General features: G+C 54.4%; 1 protein-coding gene across 1 annotated transcript in view; it reads left to right on the plus strand.

Annotated features, from left to right (window-relative positions):
* Positions 1 to 286: 286 nt before the first annotated feature.
* LOC144671800 (polyamine-transporting ATPase 13A3-like) overlaps positions 287 to 18792 on the plus strand; it is a 59796-nt gene continuing 41290 nt past the window's right edge. Inside the window, exons 1-6 of the mRNA XM_078533845.1 lie at positions 287 to 500; positions 9324 to 9408; positions 11431 to 11524; positions 13485 to 13658; positions 14703 to 14888; positions 16302 to 16453. Of these exons, the coding sequence (XP_078389971.1) occupies positions 11474 to 11524; positions 13485 to 13658; positions 14703 to 14888; positions 16302 to 16453 (563 nt within the window). The 5' untranslated portion in view covers positions 287 to 500; positions 9324 to 9408; positions 11431 to 11473. The remainder of the gene's footprint in view (positions 501 to 9323; positions 9409 to 11430; positions 11525 to 13484; positions 13659 to 14702; positions 14889 to 16301; positions 16454 to 18792) is intronic.

An 18792-nucleotide genomic window follows, 5' to 3' on the forward strand; every position in this document is an offset into this window, starting at 1 on the left:
CTGGCGTCGACGGGTTTCGGTGCTTTTGGAGTGGGCGGGTCTGGTGCCGACGGGGCGGGGCTTGTGGAGTGAGCGGCTTGTGAAGTGGGCGGGGCTTGTGGAGTGAGCGGCTTGTGAAGTGGGCGGGTCTGGCGCCGATGGAGCGGAGGGGGTCTTGTGGAGTGGGCGGAGCTTGTGGTGTGTACGGCTGGTGAAGTGGGCGGGTCAGGCGCCGATGGAGCGGAGGGGGGGGGGGGGGGCTTGTGGAGTGGGCGGGGCTTGTGGGGTGGGCGGCGTGTAAAGTGGGCGGGGCCTCTGCTCCTTGAGGAAATTCCAGTAACGGCCTGAGCCCGGGAAGGAGCCGCAGAGCTGTCAGCGAGGAACCGGAGAGCCGAGGCCTGGGGCCCAGTGAGCGAGGGAGCGAGCGACAGGAGCCGGCGAGAGAGCGCGCGGGAGTGAGGGGAGCCGCCGTCGCCGTGTGTGGGGCCGATCAATGCCATGTGATGTGGAGCTTTATCCGGGTGAGAGCGGCGGCGCGGGCCCGAGGCCCGAGTCCTCCTCCCCCCGGAATCCATCAGACCCCCCGGAACCCACAAGATCCCCCCGGAATCCACCAGATCCCCCAGGAATCCACCAGACCCCCCTGGAATCCACCCCCCCCCCGAATCCACCAGATCCCCCCCCCCCCCCCCCCCGGAATCCACCAGATCCCCTCGAGTCCACCAGATCCCCCCCGCCCCCCCACAGTCCACCAGACCACCCCCCGGAATCCATCAGACCCCCGGAATCCACCAGATCCCTCGAGTCCACCAGATTCCCCCAAGTCCACCAGACCCCCCCCGAGTCCACCAGACCCCCCCCCGAGTCCACCAGACCCCCCCCGAGTCCACCAGATTCCCCCCAAGTCCAGCAGATTCCCCCTCAGTGCACTAGATTCCCCCCTGAGTCCACCATATTCCCCCCCGAGTCCACAAGATCCCCCCCGAGTCCACCAGACCCACCCCCCCCCCCCCGGGTCCACCAGACCTCCCCCCAGTGTCCACCAGACGCCACGCCCCCAGTCCGCCAGATTCCCTCCCCCCGAGTCCGCCAGATTCCCTCCCCCAGAGTCCGCCAGATTCCCTCCCCCGAGTCCGCCAGATTCCCTCCCCCAGAGTCCGCCAGATTCCCTCCCCCGAGTCCGCCAGATTCCCTCCCCCAGAGTCCGCCAGATTCCCTCCCCCAGAGTCCGCCAGATTCCCCCCCCCCGAGTCCGCCAGATTCCCTCCCCCCGAGTCCGCCAGATTCCCTCCCCCTGCGTCCGCCAGATTCCCTCCTCCCCGAGTCCGCCAGATTCCCTCTCCCCGAGTCCGCCAGATTCCCTCCCCCCGAGTCCGCCAGATTCCCTCCCCCCCCGAGTCCGCCAGATTCCCTCCCCCCGAGTCCGCCAGATTCCCTCCCCCAGAGTCCGCCAGATTCCCTCCCCCGAGTCCGCCAGATTCCCTCCCCCAGAGTCCGCCAGATTCCCTCCCCCGAGTCCGCCAGATTCCCTCCCCCAGAGTCCGCCAGATTCCCTCCCCCAGAGTCCGCCAGATTCCCCCCCCCCGAGTCCGCCAGATTCCCTCCCCCCGAGTCCGCCAGATTCCCTCCCCCTGCGTCCGCCAGATTCCCTCCTCCCCGAGTCCGCCAGATTCCCTCTCCCCGAGTCCGCCAGATTCCCTCCCCCCCGAGTCCGCCAGATTCCCTCCCCCCGAGTCCGCCAGATTCCCTCCCCCCCGAGTCCGCCAGATTCCCTCCCCCCGAGTCCACCAGATCCACCCCCCCCACCCAGTCCTCCAGATCCCCCCCCCCCCCCCCGAGTCCTCCAGATCCCCCCCCCGAATCCTTCAGATGCCCCCCCACCCTCCCGAGTCCTCCTAACATCCCCGCGTTCACCTCCCTAGGTCCTCCCAACTCCATTACCCTCTCCCCAAGGTAGTGGTACTTCCCCAGGGCCCCAATTCCTGTGCCTCCACCTTGTGCAATCGCCCCCAAAAACTCATCTTCCTACACCCCCCCCCCTTCACCGATCTTGCTGTGTGTGTGAAGATAACCATTGACATCGCATTGGTGATTGCTCCTTCGCTCTGTTCCTGGTGGGTTTCCTTTTCCACACCGGACCTGTTCTCGCCCTGTCCTCACCCAGGCCAGACGGGGACCCCAGGTGGTCTCGTGGAGAACCTGGATGGCCAGGGCTCCCCTTACCAGAGCTCCTCCCCTGTACTGGCTGGTAACCAGCTTGTGGAGGAGTAACTGCTGTCTGAACGTGTCTGCCGTAGCCATTAGCCAAGCTGTGTTCTGGGAAGTGTGTGGAGGGAAGAACCTCAGACTAATTCAGAAAAAATGCTTGCAGCATTGCTCACGAAGGAAATGACCCACGCTCCCGAGCAGTTGGTCCCATGACTCACCAAATTAGGTTAAAATCCCCTCAATGCTTTGTATTTGGAGGGTGAGGTTGGGAGCTATTGAGAATTTTATGACACAGAAAGAGGCCATTCAGCCCATCGAGCCAGTGCGAGCTCCTCGGAAGAAAAGAACTTGCATTTACGTAACACCTTTCCAGACCTCGGGACATCTGAAAACACTCTGTAGCCATTAAGTACTTCTTGAGATGCAGTCACTGTTGTAGGAAATGTGGCAGCCAGTTGTATGCACAGTGGGATCCCACAAGCAGCAATGTGATAATGACCAGATAATGTTTTGTTTGTGATATAGCTTGAGGGGTTAGTATTAGCCCAGGACACCAGTGAGAACTCCCCTGTCCTTCCTTCGAAATAATGGGATTAAAGAGCCCTCCCCTCGGTCCCTCTCTCCTCCCTGTGAACCTTAATATTTTTCTTTCCGATATATTAGGGGACATGATTGAGGTGTATAAAACTATGAGGGGCATAGATAGGGTAGACAGGAAGGAATTTTTCCCCTTGGTGGAGGGATCAATAACCAGGGGGCATAGATTTAAGGTAAGGAGCAGGAGGTTTAGAGGGGGTGTGAGGAAGAATTTTTTCACCCAGAGGGTGGTGGGAATCTGGAACTCACTGCCTGAATGGGTGGTAGAGGCAGAAACCCTCATAACATTTAAGAAGTATTTGGATGTGCCGTGGCATACAAGCCTATGGGCCTAGTGCTGGAAAATGGGATTAGAATAGTTAGGTACTTATTTGACCGGCGCAGACTCGATGGGCCGAAGGGCCTTTTTCTGTGCTGTAGACCTCTATGACTCTATATTCCCTTACTTGCCTTTTAAATAACTGGACTCTTTCCCTGCACTACTTTTTCTCAGGCATTCAAAATCCTGAAATCCCACTGTGTCTTTAAAAAGAGATTATCCTAAACTCTTTGTTTCTTTAACAACAATTTTCAGCTTGATTCCTTATAGTTACCATTAACAGAATAGGTTCGCGGTGATGAGTTAATTGCCATAAATCTTGTTGGATTTAGTGTTGATCTTTCCGGTCATGTGTTAGTTTTACTGTTTGTGTATCTGACATGTGATGTCTAGCGTGGTTCTGTGGTAATCCTTTGACTCAGAAGGTTGTGGGTCCGAGTTCCATTCCAGGAACCTGAGCACGTAATCCCGGCTGATGCCCGGGGCCGGCACTGAGGGAGTGCTGCAGTGTCGGAGGTGCTGTCTCCTGGAGATTTAAACCGAGGCCCTGTCTGCCTCCTCAGGTGGGTGTGAAAGATCGCACACCCGCTATTTGAAAGGGGAGGGGGGTGGGTGGGGGCAGTGAAAGTTGTCCGCCTGTGACCCAGGGCTAATATTTACCCCTCAACCGACGTCACTAAAACAAATGAAATAAAAACAAAGTCTAGCAGGTCCGGCAGCATCTGTAGAGAGAGAAACAAGAGTTAACGTTTCGAATCTAACCTGATTCTTGAACGAAGGAGAGTCAGGTTGGACTCAAAATGTCAACTCTGTTCCTCTCTCAACTTATGCTGCCAGACCTGCTGAGTTTTTCCACCCTTTTCCGTTTTCATTTCCAGCATCCACGGTATTTATTTTGCTTCTATTAAAAGTCATGATCTGGTGACCGTCACGGTCCTGTTTTTGCGGGAGCTTCCTGTGCACAAATTGGTCACTGTGTTTCCTACGTTGCCACAGCCACCACGCTTCCAAAGGTATGTCAGTGGCCGACTGTAAGGTGCGAGGTGAAAGGCGCTGTATAAATGCACATAGAGGGAGAAGACCCGAGGGGCTTTCGTGACCCAGAGTAGGCAGGACACTGGCGGGGGTGGGGGGAGAGTGAGTCGGCACCCGAGAGTTTGCCATGGCGTTCATGGGCTGAATTTGGGGAAAGGGGTAGGTGGCAAAATCATTCAGTGGCGCTGGTTGTGTGCCGCGGTTTGATTTTAACTGCGATGCCGCTGAGGCAGAGCTACGAATGCCGGGGCAAAGGAAGCAGGCTCCAGATTCCCATGGGGTGGATTGGAGAGGAAACGCCCCCCACCACCACCACCACCACCACCATGAAACAAAGCCCCAACCACCACCAAGCCCCCTTTCTTAAGATGTTGCCCCCTCGATTCTCTGGCCGCCCCCACTTGCACTTCCGACGAGACGGCACCAGTGATTGCGCCAGCCGCTTGCTCGCATTGCCCACCTCCCTATCGCTGAATGCAGAGCGCCTACTGTAACTCTACAGTCAAGTGGTTAGGCTGGATGACTGTATCGGGGGTAACAGACTGTATCACTGGGATGCAGACAGAAAGGGTTTTTTTTTAAAAAAGCAATAATAGACCACAACCAATGCACACGCTCATGCACAAATCAACCTGCAGTCCTGGAGAACTGATAAAATGGCAGCGTGTTCCCAAGGAAGTGGGTTGCAGGAAGAGGCTTTAGAATTTTCTAAAGGCCTTATTGTAGTGTAGGGTTGGCCGCTTGTGTACATTGTTCGGGTACCTCCTGTAATTGTGCTGTGCCACAAGACTGTGCTGTGGCTGCTGGCTGCTGCCTTTCAGTTTGTGAGAGAGCAAGCTGGGGAGAGACACTGAGGCTGAGAACCTGCGTCCTGCTGAGTGCCTACTGGGAGTCAAGTTGGAGGCTAGTGCCGCAAGCTAAGCAGGTGTGTTGCGGTGGTTCTGTCGGGTGCTTCTGCGCTGGGTGCTGGGCGGTGGGCTGTTTAACTGCCTCTCTGCCTCTGGTCTTTTTTTTCTGTCCCCTGTCGCCAGTGTTCCTCCACCTCCTGAAGGCGTGTAGCCTTGGTGCCTGGCCCCGGAGGCAGAATCATAACAACAGTACCGGAGGCCGTTTGGTCCGTCATATCTGTGCCGGCTCCCTGGGAGAGCAACTCACCTTGTCCCGTCAGCAGCCCCCGCCGCCCTTTCCCCGTAACCCTGCAGATTTTTTTCCCTTCAGGTAATTATCCCTTTTGGAAGCCACGATTCAGTCTGCTTCTACCGCACTATCAGGCAGCGCAACCCAGATCCTAACCCCACACATATCTGCCAGGCGCGTTGGATCGAGACAGGGCATCACAGTTCGTGTTTACCCCCAGCAAAGAAGATAAGACTTGCATTCCTCTGACACCTATCCCGACTTCAGGAGGGCCCTGTAGCGCGTGATGGCCGACAAGGTACTTTTTTTTTTGGGTATATAATGGCCAGTGCACCGAGGAGAGTTTCTCCTGCTTCCTTCGAATTAGTGACTTGTGTGATCTTTAATGTCCACTCGAGGTCAGACGGTGGCCTGGGTTTAAAATTTCATCCAAAAGCTGGTACCTCCGATATCTGTGCACTCTTTCAGTTTCTTTCTTTGCCTTTCTCTTTCTAGTTTCTCTCATATCTGTGTTCCTTTGTGTAATGGACGTTGGAGAACTGTGCGCTTGTTTAAAATGTGGGATCTCCGCCAAGAGTCTCCATGTGAGGGTTTTAGTGTGTGAAGAAATGAATGACCTATTAGGAGTAGCTACTAACGATTCCCTCCTGGGAATCTCATGTTTTTTGTTCATAGGATCTGGGCGTCACTGGCAAGGCCAGCATTTACTGCCCATCCCTAATTCCTCTCGAGAAGGTAGTGGTGAGCTGTATGGTGTAGGTACACCCACAGTGCTGTTAGGGAGGGAGTTCCAGGATTTTTTTCCCCCAGCGACAGTGAAGGAACGGCCGATATATTAGCAAGTCAGGATGGTGTGTGGCTTGGAGGGGAACTTCCAGGTGGTGATGTTCCCATGCCTCTGCTGCCCTTGTGCTTCTATGTGGTAGAGGTTGTGGGTTTGGAAGGTGCTGTCGAAGGAGCCTTGGTGAGTTGCTGCAGTGCATCTTGTAGATGGTACACATTGTGCGTTGCTGGTGGAAGGAGTGAATGTTGAAGGTGGTGGAAAGGGTGCCAATCAAGCGGGGCTGCTTTGTCCTGGATGGTGTTGAGCCTCTTGAGTGTTGTTAGGCCTGCGTGAGCGCAGGTCCAGTGAATGGTGACTTTTGTCTTATAGCAGGTGAGCAGGCTTTGGAGAGTCAGGAGGTGAGTTACTCGATACAGAATTCCCAGCCTCTGACACCTTTTAGCCACAATATTTATATGTGGTGGCCCAGTTCAGTTTCTAGTCTATGCTGACCCCCATGATGTGGATGGCGGGGGGCTTCTGTGATGGTAATGCCATTGAACAGCAAGGGAAGATGGTTAGATACTCTTGTTGGAGATGGTCATTGCCTGGTACGGGTATGCCATGAATGTTACTTGCCACTTATCCACCCAAGCCTAAAGCCTTGCTGCATGCAAGTGTGGGTTGTCTTAGTATCTGAGGAGTTGCGAATGGTGCTGAGCCCTGCGTGAATATCAACAAACATCCCCACTTCTGACCTTACGATAGTGGTAGATCATTGACTTGTGCCTCCTCCAACCCCTGTTCTGTTGTATCCCTCTGTACTAGTGTTCCACATATACACCAGCCTGTGTAACTACCTAAAATCTATGTCCTCCTGAAACGACAATCTGTAGAAACCTGTCCCTGTATCCGCAGTCATTGCAAATATCTGCCTGTGCACTGTACCCGGATCAAGTCTGAACTGCAGTCAGTGTACAGGCGCCAGTCTGTATATACCCTCGAACTGTGGCTGCTGCAAGCACCTGTAACTACAGTTAATGCAGATGCCTCTCTAGAGCTGTACCTGTGTCGACGCCAGCCCATAACTGCAGCTGAGAATACACTCGGTGACCTGCTAGAGTCAGTGCCCAGACCCTGCTGTAAAAGGTAACTGAAAACTGGAAAATAAGCAGGGAAAGAATTGGGATAATTGCAAGTTTGCAGGATGTTTATGAAAAGAAAGTGGGAGCTCACCCATCAATCAGAGGGAGACTGTGAGACGCTGAGCCTTTAATCACTGGGTTATTGGAGATATTCTAGAGCCCCGCTCTTTCCTCGTGCTGCTGGCTGTGTTTACACGATGAGCAGAATGAGTCCGAGGCACTGAGGCTGCGCAGTTTACCGGAGGCGCCTCCTCGAGTGTAATGCTTCTTCCCCCTCACCCTCCCCCTTTCAGCAAGCGTGACTCTTCCCCCTCCTTCCCCATTCCGCACCCCCCCCAAACACCAATGAGAATGACTGACTGATGACTGCATATTCGACCATGGAGGGCGCGTGGGGTGACTCCTCACCTGCGTGAGCACGTTCCGGCAGTTTGTCCTGGGATAGAGACCAGGGTGAGGCCCTGGGGAGTAGGTCCAGGAGGAGGGGTTGGGGAACGGTCTAGGGTTTTTGGGGGAAGGGGCGAACATGCTGTGTGGCTGTGCTGAGGCGCCAGGTAAAACAGTCATGGTGAGTGCTCAGATGGTATGTTCACAGCATAACTATTGGCTGTAGGTGTGCTATTCAACTACAGGGGGCCATGCGCTGCAGCCAAACCTGGCATCGTCCTCACCTGAAACCCTTACCCTGGCACTTTCAGCAAAGGTGGTGGGGGGGTGGGGTGCGGGGAGATGGTGGTGAATCTGGGTGTCTTTTGTTCCTTGCCCTTCTCTGGTCCAGTGGCACCCAATCTAATGTCAGTGCCCCAGGTTTCTTTCCTCCAAAAATATACTTTATTTGTAAAAGTACAGTCCAAAGCATTTCAAACTGGACATTGCAGAGAGGGCAATGGAAGTCAACTTTTCTCCATTCAACATGTTACACTCTGACCCGATTCAGTACAATTGCAATGCACTTGATTTTACTCTCCATGTTCCATGTCAAGGATACAGCCCAAGGGGTTCTCCAGTTTCCAATTCCACCCACCGGTGTACTATGGCTGAAGGGTCTTAGATAGTGGCCTTTTCCCATTGCGGCTTTATGTTAACTGCCCCAAGCTTTACTGCATCCCTCAGCACATAGTCCTGGTCTTTGGAATGTGCCAGTCTGCAACGCTCGATTGTGGACAACTCTTTGCGCTGGAGAGCCACAGTGGAAGTGGTGAAAAGACTCCACTGCCTTGCTCCCGAGTGAGCCATTAATGCTCCCGTAGTTTCACCACCTGGGCTCAGAGCCCGAAAGGCTGGACCCTCCCAGGGTAGAGTCATTCGGTAAAGTCAGCGTTCGGGGTGCCCGGGCAGTAGGAACGTGTTTGGGAGGTTGAACAAGAGACCGGCGAGGCAGCGAGAGGGTAGGGACGAATGGAGCGGGAGCTCTTCCATTCGGATCGAAACTCTCCTAATTCTCTTTGCCACCCTGTTTGGACCGCTCCACTCCCTGTTCCGAGGGCCGGCAGGACTTTCCAGCTTTAGTGTCCAGAAATTTCAGTCAGAATCGGTGTTTATTCCTGGGCGGCGAGGCCTTGTGTCGCCCAACAGCTCTCAGCACCTGCGACTCAGTAGGAGCCCTAACCACCCCCACCCTCCCCCACCCCCTGCAACAATGGCAGCCATTGGGAGAGTGGGGGGAGTTGGAGAATTGATTTGGAAATGATCCCTGCAATAGGAGTAACATTTCTGTTTGATATGAAAGTGCCAGGGAATGAGTCAGGGCGTCAGGAATTCACAGTGACTTGTCCGCTTGAGCAGCTAAACAAATAACAGCTGAGGCCTGGCACAGCCACGTCCTATTTATAGCCGGTGTGCTCTGCCTCTCAACTTTTAGGCTAGTTTTGATGATGAAGTGGATAAACTGAGATAACCTTTCATGGCCAGCTTTACACAGGGAATTGGGGCAAAATGGCCGACTTTTATGTGCAAAATGGCCGACTTGACCTGGCCGGGAGTTGAACTGGTGGAGGCAGCTCACCCAAATTTGCCAACTTGACTTGCACCGTTGAAATGCTGAACCCCACGCCCACGGGATGAGAGGTGGGCACTGTCAACCCTGGGGAGAGGTCAGGTTTATTAACTGCATGCTTCTCTCTTTTCCACCCCACCACAGGCAATCCTCCGATCGAGCCCTCAAGAAAGGGTCTGGGACGTGCAGTGGCAGCATTTCAGCTGACATAGAGACAGGAACCGAGGGGGTGAGTCCTTGACCGGTTAGACTCCAAGTCAGGGGAGTGGGTTCAGTGATTTGCGTGATTCACTCTAAATTCTAGGGGCATCTGTGAAGCCCAGCCAACTGGATGCCGCTAGCGGTCAAGAGGGTGGAGAGGTCCCATAGGTTGGAGGAAGTCCCGTGCCTCATGGACACTTTAAATTCACAGGCCCATGGTTTGTACTGGTTCATTCAGATTTCCCCACTTCTCCCTCTTCAACCCTTCCCCTAAAGGTGCCGGATACAATTCTGCCCGCGCAGCAGTTGTGAAGCCATTCAAGCGAAAAGGTCGTCACCAATGGCGCACTTGCCCTTCCCTCCAACACACGTGCTTGTGCGCTCTCTCCCTGTGTCCGTCCTCTGCTCCCTGATCCCAGGAGTGGTCGTGTCTCTGGTATGAAGGGCGGCCAGAGGATAGGGTTTGTCTCTTCCAGGTTACCGTTCGAAACAGGGCCATGTCTTCCCCAAACCCCGCCACCCTGCCGTACGGCCTCAGCACCAGGCCTCGATTGGCAATGTGAAGGGGGAGCCCTGAGAATCACCAGGAAATGGCAGCAGGCATGGAGGTCCAGCGCCAGGCTGTCATGAGGTGGTGTGGGCCAACCTGCTGCCCTCTGTTTGTAGCCCAGGCTTGGAGCCAAGTACACATAAACTAGCAGTGACGCTCATTGCTCCTACCCACCAGTCACTGAGAACTTTCTTAGTCAGAATCCTCTTAGTCAGAACTGCTTTGTCTAGCACAGTTTATGCAAAAAGATTTTTATTTATTTCAATATCTCTTGCCTTGTCAATGCCTGTTGCCTACCTCAGCTACGCGCTCTCTCTCTATCCATCTTCCGTTATCTCTTTATCTCTTTCGCTCCCCCTCACTCCTAGACCGTTGCAGCATAGGGACTTACAAAATAGATATTGTCACTGGACTAATATTCGAGAGACCCTTGGTATTGCTCTGGGGACTCAGGTTCGAATCCCACCACGGCAGATGGTGAAATTTGAATTCAATAAAAATCTGGAATTAAAAGTCTGATGATGACCATAAATCCATTGTCGATTGTTGTAAAAACCCATCTGGTTCACTGATGCCCCATTTAGGGAAGGAAATCTGCCGTCCTTACCTGGTCTGGCCTACATGTGACTCCAGGCCCACCCGCTGTGTGAAATGTTTCTCCTCATGTCGTCGTTGCTTCTTTTGCCAACCATCCTAAATCTGTGCCTCTTGTTCTCGATCTTTCCGCCAGTAGGAACAGTTTTCCCCCCATCTACTCATGATCTTGAATATCTCTATCAAACCTCCTCTCAACCTTCTCCTCTCCAAGGAGAACAGCCCCAGCTTCTCCAATGTATCTACAGAACTGGAGTCTCTCAACCCTGGAACCATTCTGATGAATCTCCCCTACACCTTCCTTCATACCTTCACTGCCATCCTAAAGTTTGGTGCTCAGAACTAGATGCAATGCTCCAGTTGAGGCCAAACTAGTGTTCTGCTCAAGTTTAACACGGCTGCCTTGCTTTTGTGCCCTACACCCCCAATTAATAAAGCCTAGGATGCTGTATACTTTGTTAACTGCCCTCCCAACCTGCCCTGCCACCTTCAATGACTTATGCACCTATGCACCCAGGTCCCTCTGCTCCTGCACGCCCTTTAGAATTATAGCCTTTGTTTTATATTGGCCCTCTGCATTGTCCTTACCAAAATCAATCACTTCACACTTGGCTGCATTAAATTTTATTCAACAGTTCAACTTCTGGCATCATTCTGGTTCCGCTCCCCGTCCAAAGCCAGTGGGAGAGCTTCCATGGCGTTTGCTAACACCACCATTTGGTTTGTCAGTGTTGGTTCCACTGCACTATTTGGCCCTTCTTCGGAATATGCTGGCCATCGCACATAGCGTTCCCACTGTCTTGTGGAATGGCTGCTTGTGCATGGGACAGTCCCTTGTGGCCCTCGGTGTCTTGGTTGCCACCCCATCCCTTGCTGCGAGCTCACGTCTGCGTTGTTGTTGTACAGGGCTGCAGCGGTGGGGCCGTAGATTGGTGCGCCACAGGGACAAATGGAAAGAACAGAGAAGAAGTACCTCAACGCGGAGCGTGAGGATGAGATGGTGGGTTGAGAATTCTCCACGCGTTTCTGTGGCAGCAGATCGGGCAGAGGGGAGAGGGTGGGAAGAGAAAATGGCCCGGGTGGGGAGGGAGTTGGTCAATCGGGACGAAGAGAGGGTGCAGGATGGGGAGATGGCTGGGCTGGTGAGGGCGACATTGGGGTAAGGGGTGGAAAGTTGCCTGGACTAGTGTGGGAGCATGGGTGGGTAAGATGGGGGAAAGAGGTAAGATGGAGGAATGGGTGAGGGAATGGGAGATTGGGGGACAAATGGATGAGTGAATTGGTGGGGATGGGAGAATGGGTGGGGGAATAGGTAGGGAGAGGGGAGTTGGGTGGGGGAATGGGTAGGGAGAGGGGAGTTGGCTGGGGGAATAGGCAGGGAGAGGGGAGTTGGGTGGGGGAATGGGTAGGGAGAGGGGAGTTGGGTGGGGGAATGGGTAGGGAGAGGGGAGTTGGGTCGGGGAATAGGTAGGGAGAAGGGAGTTGGGTGGGGGAATGGTTAGGGAGAGGGGAGTTGGCTGGGGGAATGGGTAGGGAGAGGGGAGTTGGGTTGGGGAATGGGTAGGGAGAGGGGAGTTGGGTTGGGGAATGGGTAGGGAGAGGGGAGTTGGGTAGGGAGAGGGGAGTTGGTTGGGGGAATGGGTAGGGAGAGGGGAGTTGGCTGGGGGAATAGGCAGGGAGAGGGGAGTTGGGTGGGGGAATGGGTAGGGAGAGGGGAGTTGGGTGGGGTAATGGGTAGGGAGAGGGGAGTTGGGTGGGGGAATAGGTAGGGAGAGGGGAGTTGGGTGGGGGAATGGTTAGGGAGAGGGTAGTTGGTTGGGGGAATGGGTAGGGAGAGGGGAGTTAGGTTGGGGAATGGGTAGGGAGAGGGGAGTTGGGTAGGGAGAGGGGAGTTGGGTGGGGGAATGGGTAGGGAGAGGGGAATTGGGTAGGGAGAGGGGAGTTGGTTGGGGGAATGGGTAGGGAGAGGGGAGTTGGTTGGGGGAATGGGTAGGGAGAGGGGAGTTGGGTGGGGGAATGGGTAGGGAGAGGGTGTTGGGTGGGGGAATGGGTAGGGAGAGTGGAGTTGGGTGGGGGAATGGGTAGGGAGAGGGGAGTTGGGTGGGGGAATAGGTAGGGAGAGGGGAGTTGGGTGGGGGAATGATCAGGGAGAGGGGAGTTGTCTGGGGGAATGGGTAGGGAGAGGGGAGTTGGGTTGGGGAATGGGTAGGGAGAGGGGAGTTGGGTAGGGAGAGGGGAGTTGGGCGGGGGAATGGGTAGGGAGAGGGGAATTGGGTAGGGAGAGGGGAGTTGGTTGGGGGAATGGGTAGGGAGAGGGGAGTTGGTTGGGGGAATGGGTAGGGAGAGGGGAGTTGGGTGGGGGAATGATCAGGGAGAGGGGAATTGTCTGGGGGAATGGGTAGGGAGAGGGGAGTTGGGTTGGGGAATGGGTAGGGAGAGGGGAGTTGGGTAGGGAGAGGGGAGTTGGGCGGGGGAATGGGTAGGGAGAGGGGAATTGGGTAGGGAGAGGGGAGTTGGTTGGGGGAATGGGTAGGGAGAGGGGAGTTGGTTGGGGGAATGGGTAGGGAGAGGGGAGTTGGGTGGGGGATTGGGTAGGGAGAGGGGAGTTGGGTGGGGGAATGGGTAGGGAGAGGGGAGTTGGGTGGGGGAATGGGTAGGGAGAAGGGAGTTGGGTGGGGGAATGGGTAGGGAGAAGGGAGTTGGGTGGGGGAATGGGTAGGGAGAGGGCAGTAGGGTGGGGAATGGGTAGGGAGAGGGGAGTTGGGTGGGGGAATGGGTAGGGAGAGGGGAGTTGGGTGGGGAATAGGTAGGGAGAGGGCAGTAGGGTGGGGCCCGGGGGTGAATGAGTGGCTAGTTGGGGATGGGGAGTCTTTGGGCAGGGGGTGGGGAGGGTTGGGATCAGCCACTATCGAGCTGGGTCAGGGTCAGTCCTGACTGGATTCTGCTCTGTCTTCCCACAGGAAGTGGTGGGTTACCAGCCATGCTGGTGGAAGCTGGGCCTGGTGGGCGCAGGGACCCTGTGCAGTGGTGGGCTGTTGCTCCTCTTTCTCTACTGGATGCCGGAGTGGAGTGTCAAGTGTATGTGCAAGGAGGTCTCGCTCAAAGAGGCTTCAGTGCTGCTGCTTTGGACCACGGTAAGTGACCGGCAGTGGGGCCCACAGCTGTGATGGCTTTGCGAGAGAAAAAGATTGTGAGCTGCTCTGTTTTCTGAACTGTTGCTTCTGAAAAGATAATGTTCAGACCAACATTTACCCCTCAATCAATATAATTAAAATGTTACCTGGCCACGACCTCATTGCTGTTTGTTGGAGCTTGCTGTGCGCAAATTGGCTGCTGTCTGATGAAGATGGGATAGGGCGCCACCTACAGCTTATCAGTGGTACTGCAGGCTGGGGATACAGTGCCACCTACAGCTGGTCAGTAGTAATGCTGTCCTGTTCCAGCTATTAGAAGCATCCTGACACCCAGTGGGTACACCTGCTACAACCTGCTGATGGAGATTTGTGGCATAGGATGGGGGCTGATTTATTTTGGTAGGAAAAATGGCGGGAGGAAGTATAAAATAGAGTACAATCCTAAAGGGGCTGCAGGAGCAGAGGGACACACGTGCACAAATCACTGAAGAGGCAGGGAAGGTTGAGAGCGCAGTTAATAAAACATAACTAGGGGCATAGAGTACAAAAGCAAGGAAGTTATGATGAAACTTTATCAAACACTGGTTTGGCCAGAAGTTGATACTGTTCTCCTTGGAGGAGAGAAAGTTGGGAGGAGATTTGATCGAGGTGTTCAAAATCATGAGGGCTCTGGACAGAGTGGAGAGGCAGAGACCGTTCCCATTTGGTGGAAGGATCGAGAATGAGGGGGCACAGATTGAAGGTAATTGGCAAAAGAAGCAATGGAGACACGAGGAGAAACTTTTTCACACAGCGAGCGGTTAGGATCTGGGATGTGCTGCCTGAGAGTGTGGGGGAGGCAGGTTCAATCGAGGCTTTCAAAAGGGAGTTGGTTAATTATCTAAGGAGAGAACATTGTCTGGTCTGCAGGGAACTGGCGGGGGAAACGGGATTAACTGAGGTGCTCTCGCAGGGAGCTAGAATGGACACGATGGGCCAAATGGCCACCTCCTGTGCCTATTTTATGACTGACAGGGACTTCTTTGACCCTCTGTTTAACTGCAGGATGAGTTCCACACGTGCTTCAGGGTCAGGGTGCACTACATGGAGGCCCCAGGCTATGAGCCCCTGGGCACGCTGCTCCCCAGCCAAGGCAAGAAGCCCGCGTACAGTCCAACCACCCTCGTGATCGAGCACCCGGAGTGCGAGAAGGATCTGCCATCCAAGACTCCAGACGTGGAAGGAGTTCAGGTTAAACTGAGGGGTTTTGTTTCTGTCCCTTCTCTATGACTTGATATCCCCCCCCGAGAGGCCAGGATAGGGTCTGTACTGAGCAGATGTGTCTTACTACGATGCAGAGGGACAGACTTACTGCTGTAACTGTAACCCACTCCTTCCTGCATTATAGCCTCGCTCCTGTAGTACAGACAGCCAGAATTGACAGGAACGTTCTTCTTGCTGCCCAGCTTCATATGTACATAATAAGCAGGAAAATCAATCAATCAACCACATCCCACTCTCACGATGCCTGGAGCAGCACGAGACACACCTCCTCGCAGACAGGCTTTTTATTATTTGTGGAATGTGGGCGCCGCTGGCCAAGTCAGCATTTATTGCCCATCCCTAATTGCCCTTTGAGAAGGTGATAGTCAGCCACTGCCTTGAACCAACCCCTCCAAGTGCTGTAGGCGCACCCACAATGCTATAGGGAGGTGATTTCAGGATTTTGACTCAGCGACAGTGAAGGAATGGTGATATATTCCCAAGTCAGGATGGTGCGTAGCTTGGAGGGGAACTTCCAGGTGGTGGTGTTCCCATGCACCTGCTGCCCTTGTCCTTATGGATGGTAGTGATCGTGGGTTTGGAAGGTGCTGTTGAAGGAACCTCGGTGGGTTCCTGCAGTGCATCTTGTAGATGGTACACACACTGCTGCTGCTACTGTGCGTCGGTGGCGGAGGGAGTGAATGTAATCTCTCAAGAGAGCTAAAATAACAGATCCAAACCCAGAACCAATAAGGCTGGGGGTGGTGGAAAATACCCTGGGATATTCCCCTCAGACCCCCCCTCGAGTTTGGAAATCTCACAATTCTTTCTCCGATCGGTGCACTTCTGAACTTTTTCTCTTGTTCCTCCTAATCTTCAAATTGTGGACCCTCCCCTCCTCCCCGCCCAATAGCTCACTCCCATCCCACGCACTGTTCTTCACTTTTTCACAGCAAGGCTCATCAACCTGTCTCCTACTCAAACCCGTGCCCTCCTACACTGCGGTTCGGGGATGTAGGCGGGAGGTGTGACGGATGGACATGAGGTGCCTGGTAGGTGGAGTAAGCTGACCTGGACCGATTTACCCTGTATCCGTGGTCCAGGGAGAGGGAGGGTTTTGCCAAGTTTTCGGTTCCAGATTGCAACCTGGTGATTATCCAGTGGAGGGCGTTGGGGGGGGGGGGATGTTGGGCCCAGCTGAGGTGCACCCCATGGCAATAGTACACACTGACACGCCTGCCTAGCTGCGCAGGGGGCCACTTAGGCGTGGAGCCAAGTGCCATCGGGGTATGGCGGGAGGAACAGTGAAAGCAAAAGACCAGGGGAAAAGTTATACTCTGACCCCCCCCACCACCTCACCCCCGGACCCTGACACCCGTCTCTCCTTTCTTCACCATTCAGGTTCGCTATTTCATCCACCAAAACACGAAGTACATGTGGAGCCCACGTGGTCAGGTGTTCCAGAGACTGGTCGCGCTGGAGGAGGGGATCCCGTGCTCTGCGCTCCACGCCTGTTACAGCACCGGGCTGCCTGCAATCAGCAAGGACTATCGGTATGGGCTCACAGTGGTGGGGGGGCACTCAGGCCTGGGGATCGGGGAGGGGGTGTGCTGGGCTCAGGGGTGTGGTTGGGGTGCAATGCTCACTTCGCTGCAACGACATATATTCCCATGGCTTAGGGGGCTTCGCGGAAGCGACTACCAAATAACATAAAATCCCTTTGGATGCTGCCTGGGATGAAACATTTAAGTTACGGAGAGAGGTTGGATGGACTTGGGTTGTTTTCGTTGGAGCAGAGAAGACTGAGGGGCGACCTGATCGAGGTCTACAAGATTATGAGGGGCATGGACAGGGTGGATAGGGAGCAGCTGTTCCCCTTAGTTGAAGGGTCAGTCACAAGGGGACACAAGTTCAAGGTGAGGGGCAGGAGGTTTAGTGGGGGATGTGAGGAAAAACTTTTTTACCCAGAGGGTGGTGAGGGTCTGGAATGCGCTGCCTGGGAGGGTGGTGGAGGCGGGTTGCCTCACATCCTTTAAAAAGTACCTGGATGAGCACTTGGCACGTCATAACCTTCAAGGCTATGGGGCCAAGTGCTGGTAAATGGGATTAGGTAGGTAGGTCAGGTGTTTCTCACTTGTCGGTGCAGACTCGATGGGCTGAAGGGCCTCCTCTGCACTGTGTGATTCTGTGCTGAGCCGTATAAGGCAGCGTTAGGACAGATGTGCAAACGTTTGGTCAAAGGGGTAGGTTTTAAGGACTGACAAACGGAGAAAAAGAAAAGAGGGAATGTTTAGGTTGAGAACTCCACAACTTAGCAACTGGGCCCCGAAGACATGGCCAGCAAGGGTCAGAATTGGAGGAGTGCAGAGATGTCGGAGGGTTGTAGGGTTGGAGGTGTTTACGGAGGTAGGAAGGGATTTGCAAGTAAGGGTGAGAATTTTAGAATTAAGGTGTTGTTTAACTGGGAGCTGGTGTAGGTCAGTAAGCACGGGTGATGGCTGAACGGGACTTGGTGCGCTCCCCCTTCTTAGGCAGGCCCTTGAGTTCGAGGATGACTTGCTTCCACAACAGTTTGACAGGCTCTGAGAGGGCTGATAAATCCAATGACTGAAGTTGGAGCGGTTTTGGTTTTGGATTTAAGGCGGTGCAGGTTGAACAGTTTCTGTTCCGCGGATTATCTCCACGCCCGTGGGTAAGTTGCTGACGGCGAGGCGCGGTGTTGCAGTAGAGGAAAACGGAGAAGCGATTTGGTGCAACGATGCAGCCTTGTTTGACCCCGTCCTTCACCGAGTTAGGGTCTGTGGTGTTCCATTGGTGAGGACCACAGCTTGCGTTCCATCGTGGAGTAGGCGGAAGATGGTGGCAAATTTCTGAAGACAGCCAAATTTGAGGAGGATACTCCATAAGCCTTTGCGGTTGACAAGAGTCAAAGGCATTTGTGTGGTCAAAACAGGCCGTGCCCAGTGGTTGGTGCTGTTCATTCCACTTTTCTTGAATTTGCCATGCGGTGAAGATCATGCCTGTGGTGCCTCTCAATGGGTGAAAACTGCACTGAGACTCTGGAAGTTGCTCTCCGGCCACTGAGAGGAGGCAACTGAGGAGAACCCTTGCAAGGTTCTTCCCTGTGGCAGGTAGCAGGGATGTTCCTCTGTAGCTACCGCAATCGGACTTCTCTCCTCTCTTGAACATAGCCCGCGATCGCAGCGTCCCTGAGACCCCGCAGCATGCGCTCTCCCTCCCAGCCGTGCTCGGAGTGTGCCTCGGCCGCCATTCAGCATTCCAGCAGGGATTGCACCCGCTCCAGAGCTTCTGTTGTTCCTCAGCTGTCAATTTTGCCCTGGACTGGAGCGGGCCGAGTCTGAGCTCCAGATAGGCTATCGAGGAATGGGACTTGGGGACGTGAAAGGGCAGTAGGGTTTTAGGGGACCTTCGGTTCGTGGGGGGTGGCAGAAGGATGAGGCAGGAGACAATATCTTTGGTCTTCCCAATAGTTAACTGGAGGAAATTCCTGCTCGTCCAGTACTGGATACCAGATAAGCAGCCTGATAATTTAGCAACAGTGGAGGAGTCGAGAGAGGTGGTGGTGAGGCAGAGCTGGGCGTCATCAGTGTGCCTTGGAATGACGTCGCCAAGGGACACCTTGTAGATGAGAAATGGGAGGTGGGGGCTAAAAATAAATCCTTGGGATACGCCAAGGAACAAGGGAGAAGCCATTGGAAGGTGATTCTCTGATAGGTAAGGATGGAACCAGTTGAGAGCATATCCCACCCAGCTGGACGACAGTGGAGAGGCGTTGGGGGAGGGTGGTGTGTTTAGCTGTGTCAATGGCTGCAGATGGATTGAGAAAGATGGGGAAGCCCAGTCTATCAGTCCCGGTCACGTTCTCGTAGGA

Source organism: Cetorhinus maximus, chromosome 34, assembly GCF_964194155.1.
Source record: "Cetorhinus maximus chromosome 34, sCetMax3.hap1.1, whole genome shotgun sequence".
Lineage (NCBI taxonomy): Eukaryota > Metazoa > Chordata > Chondrichthyes > Lamniformes > Cetorhinidae > Cetorhinus > Cetorhinus maximus.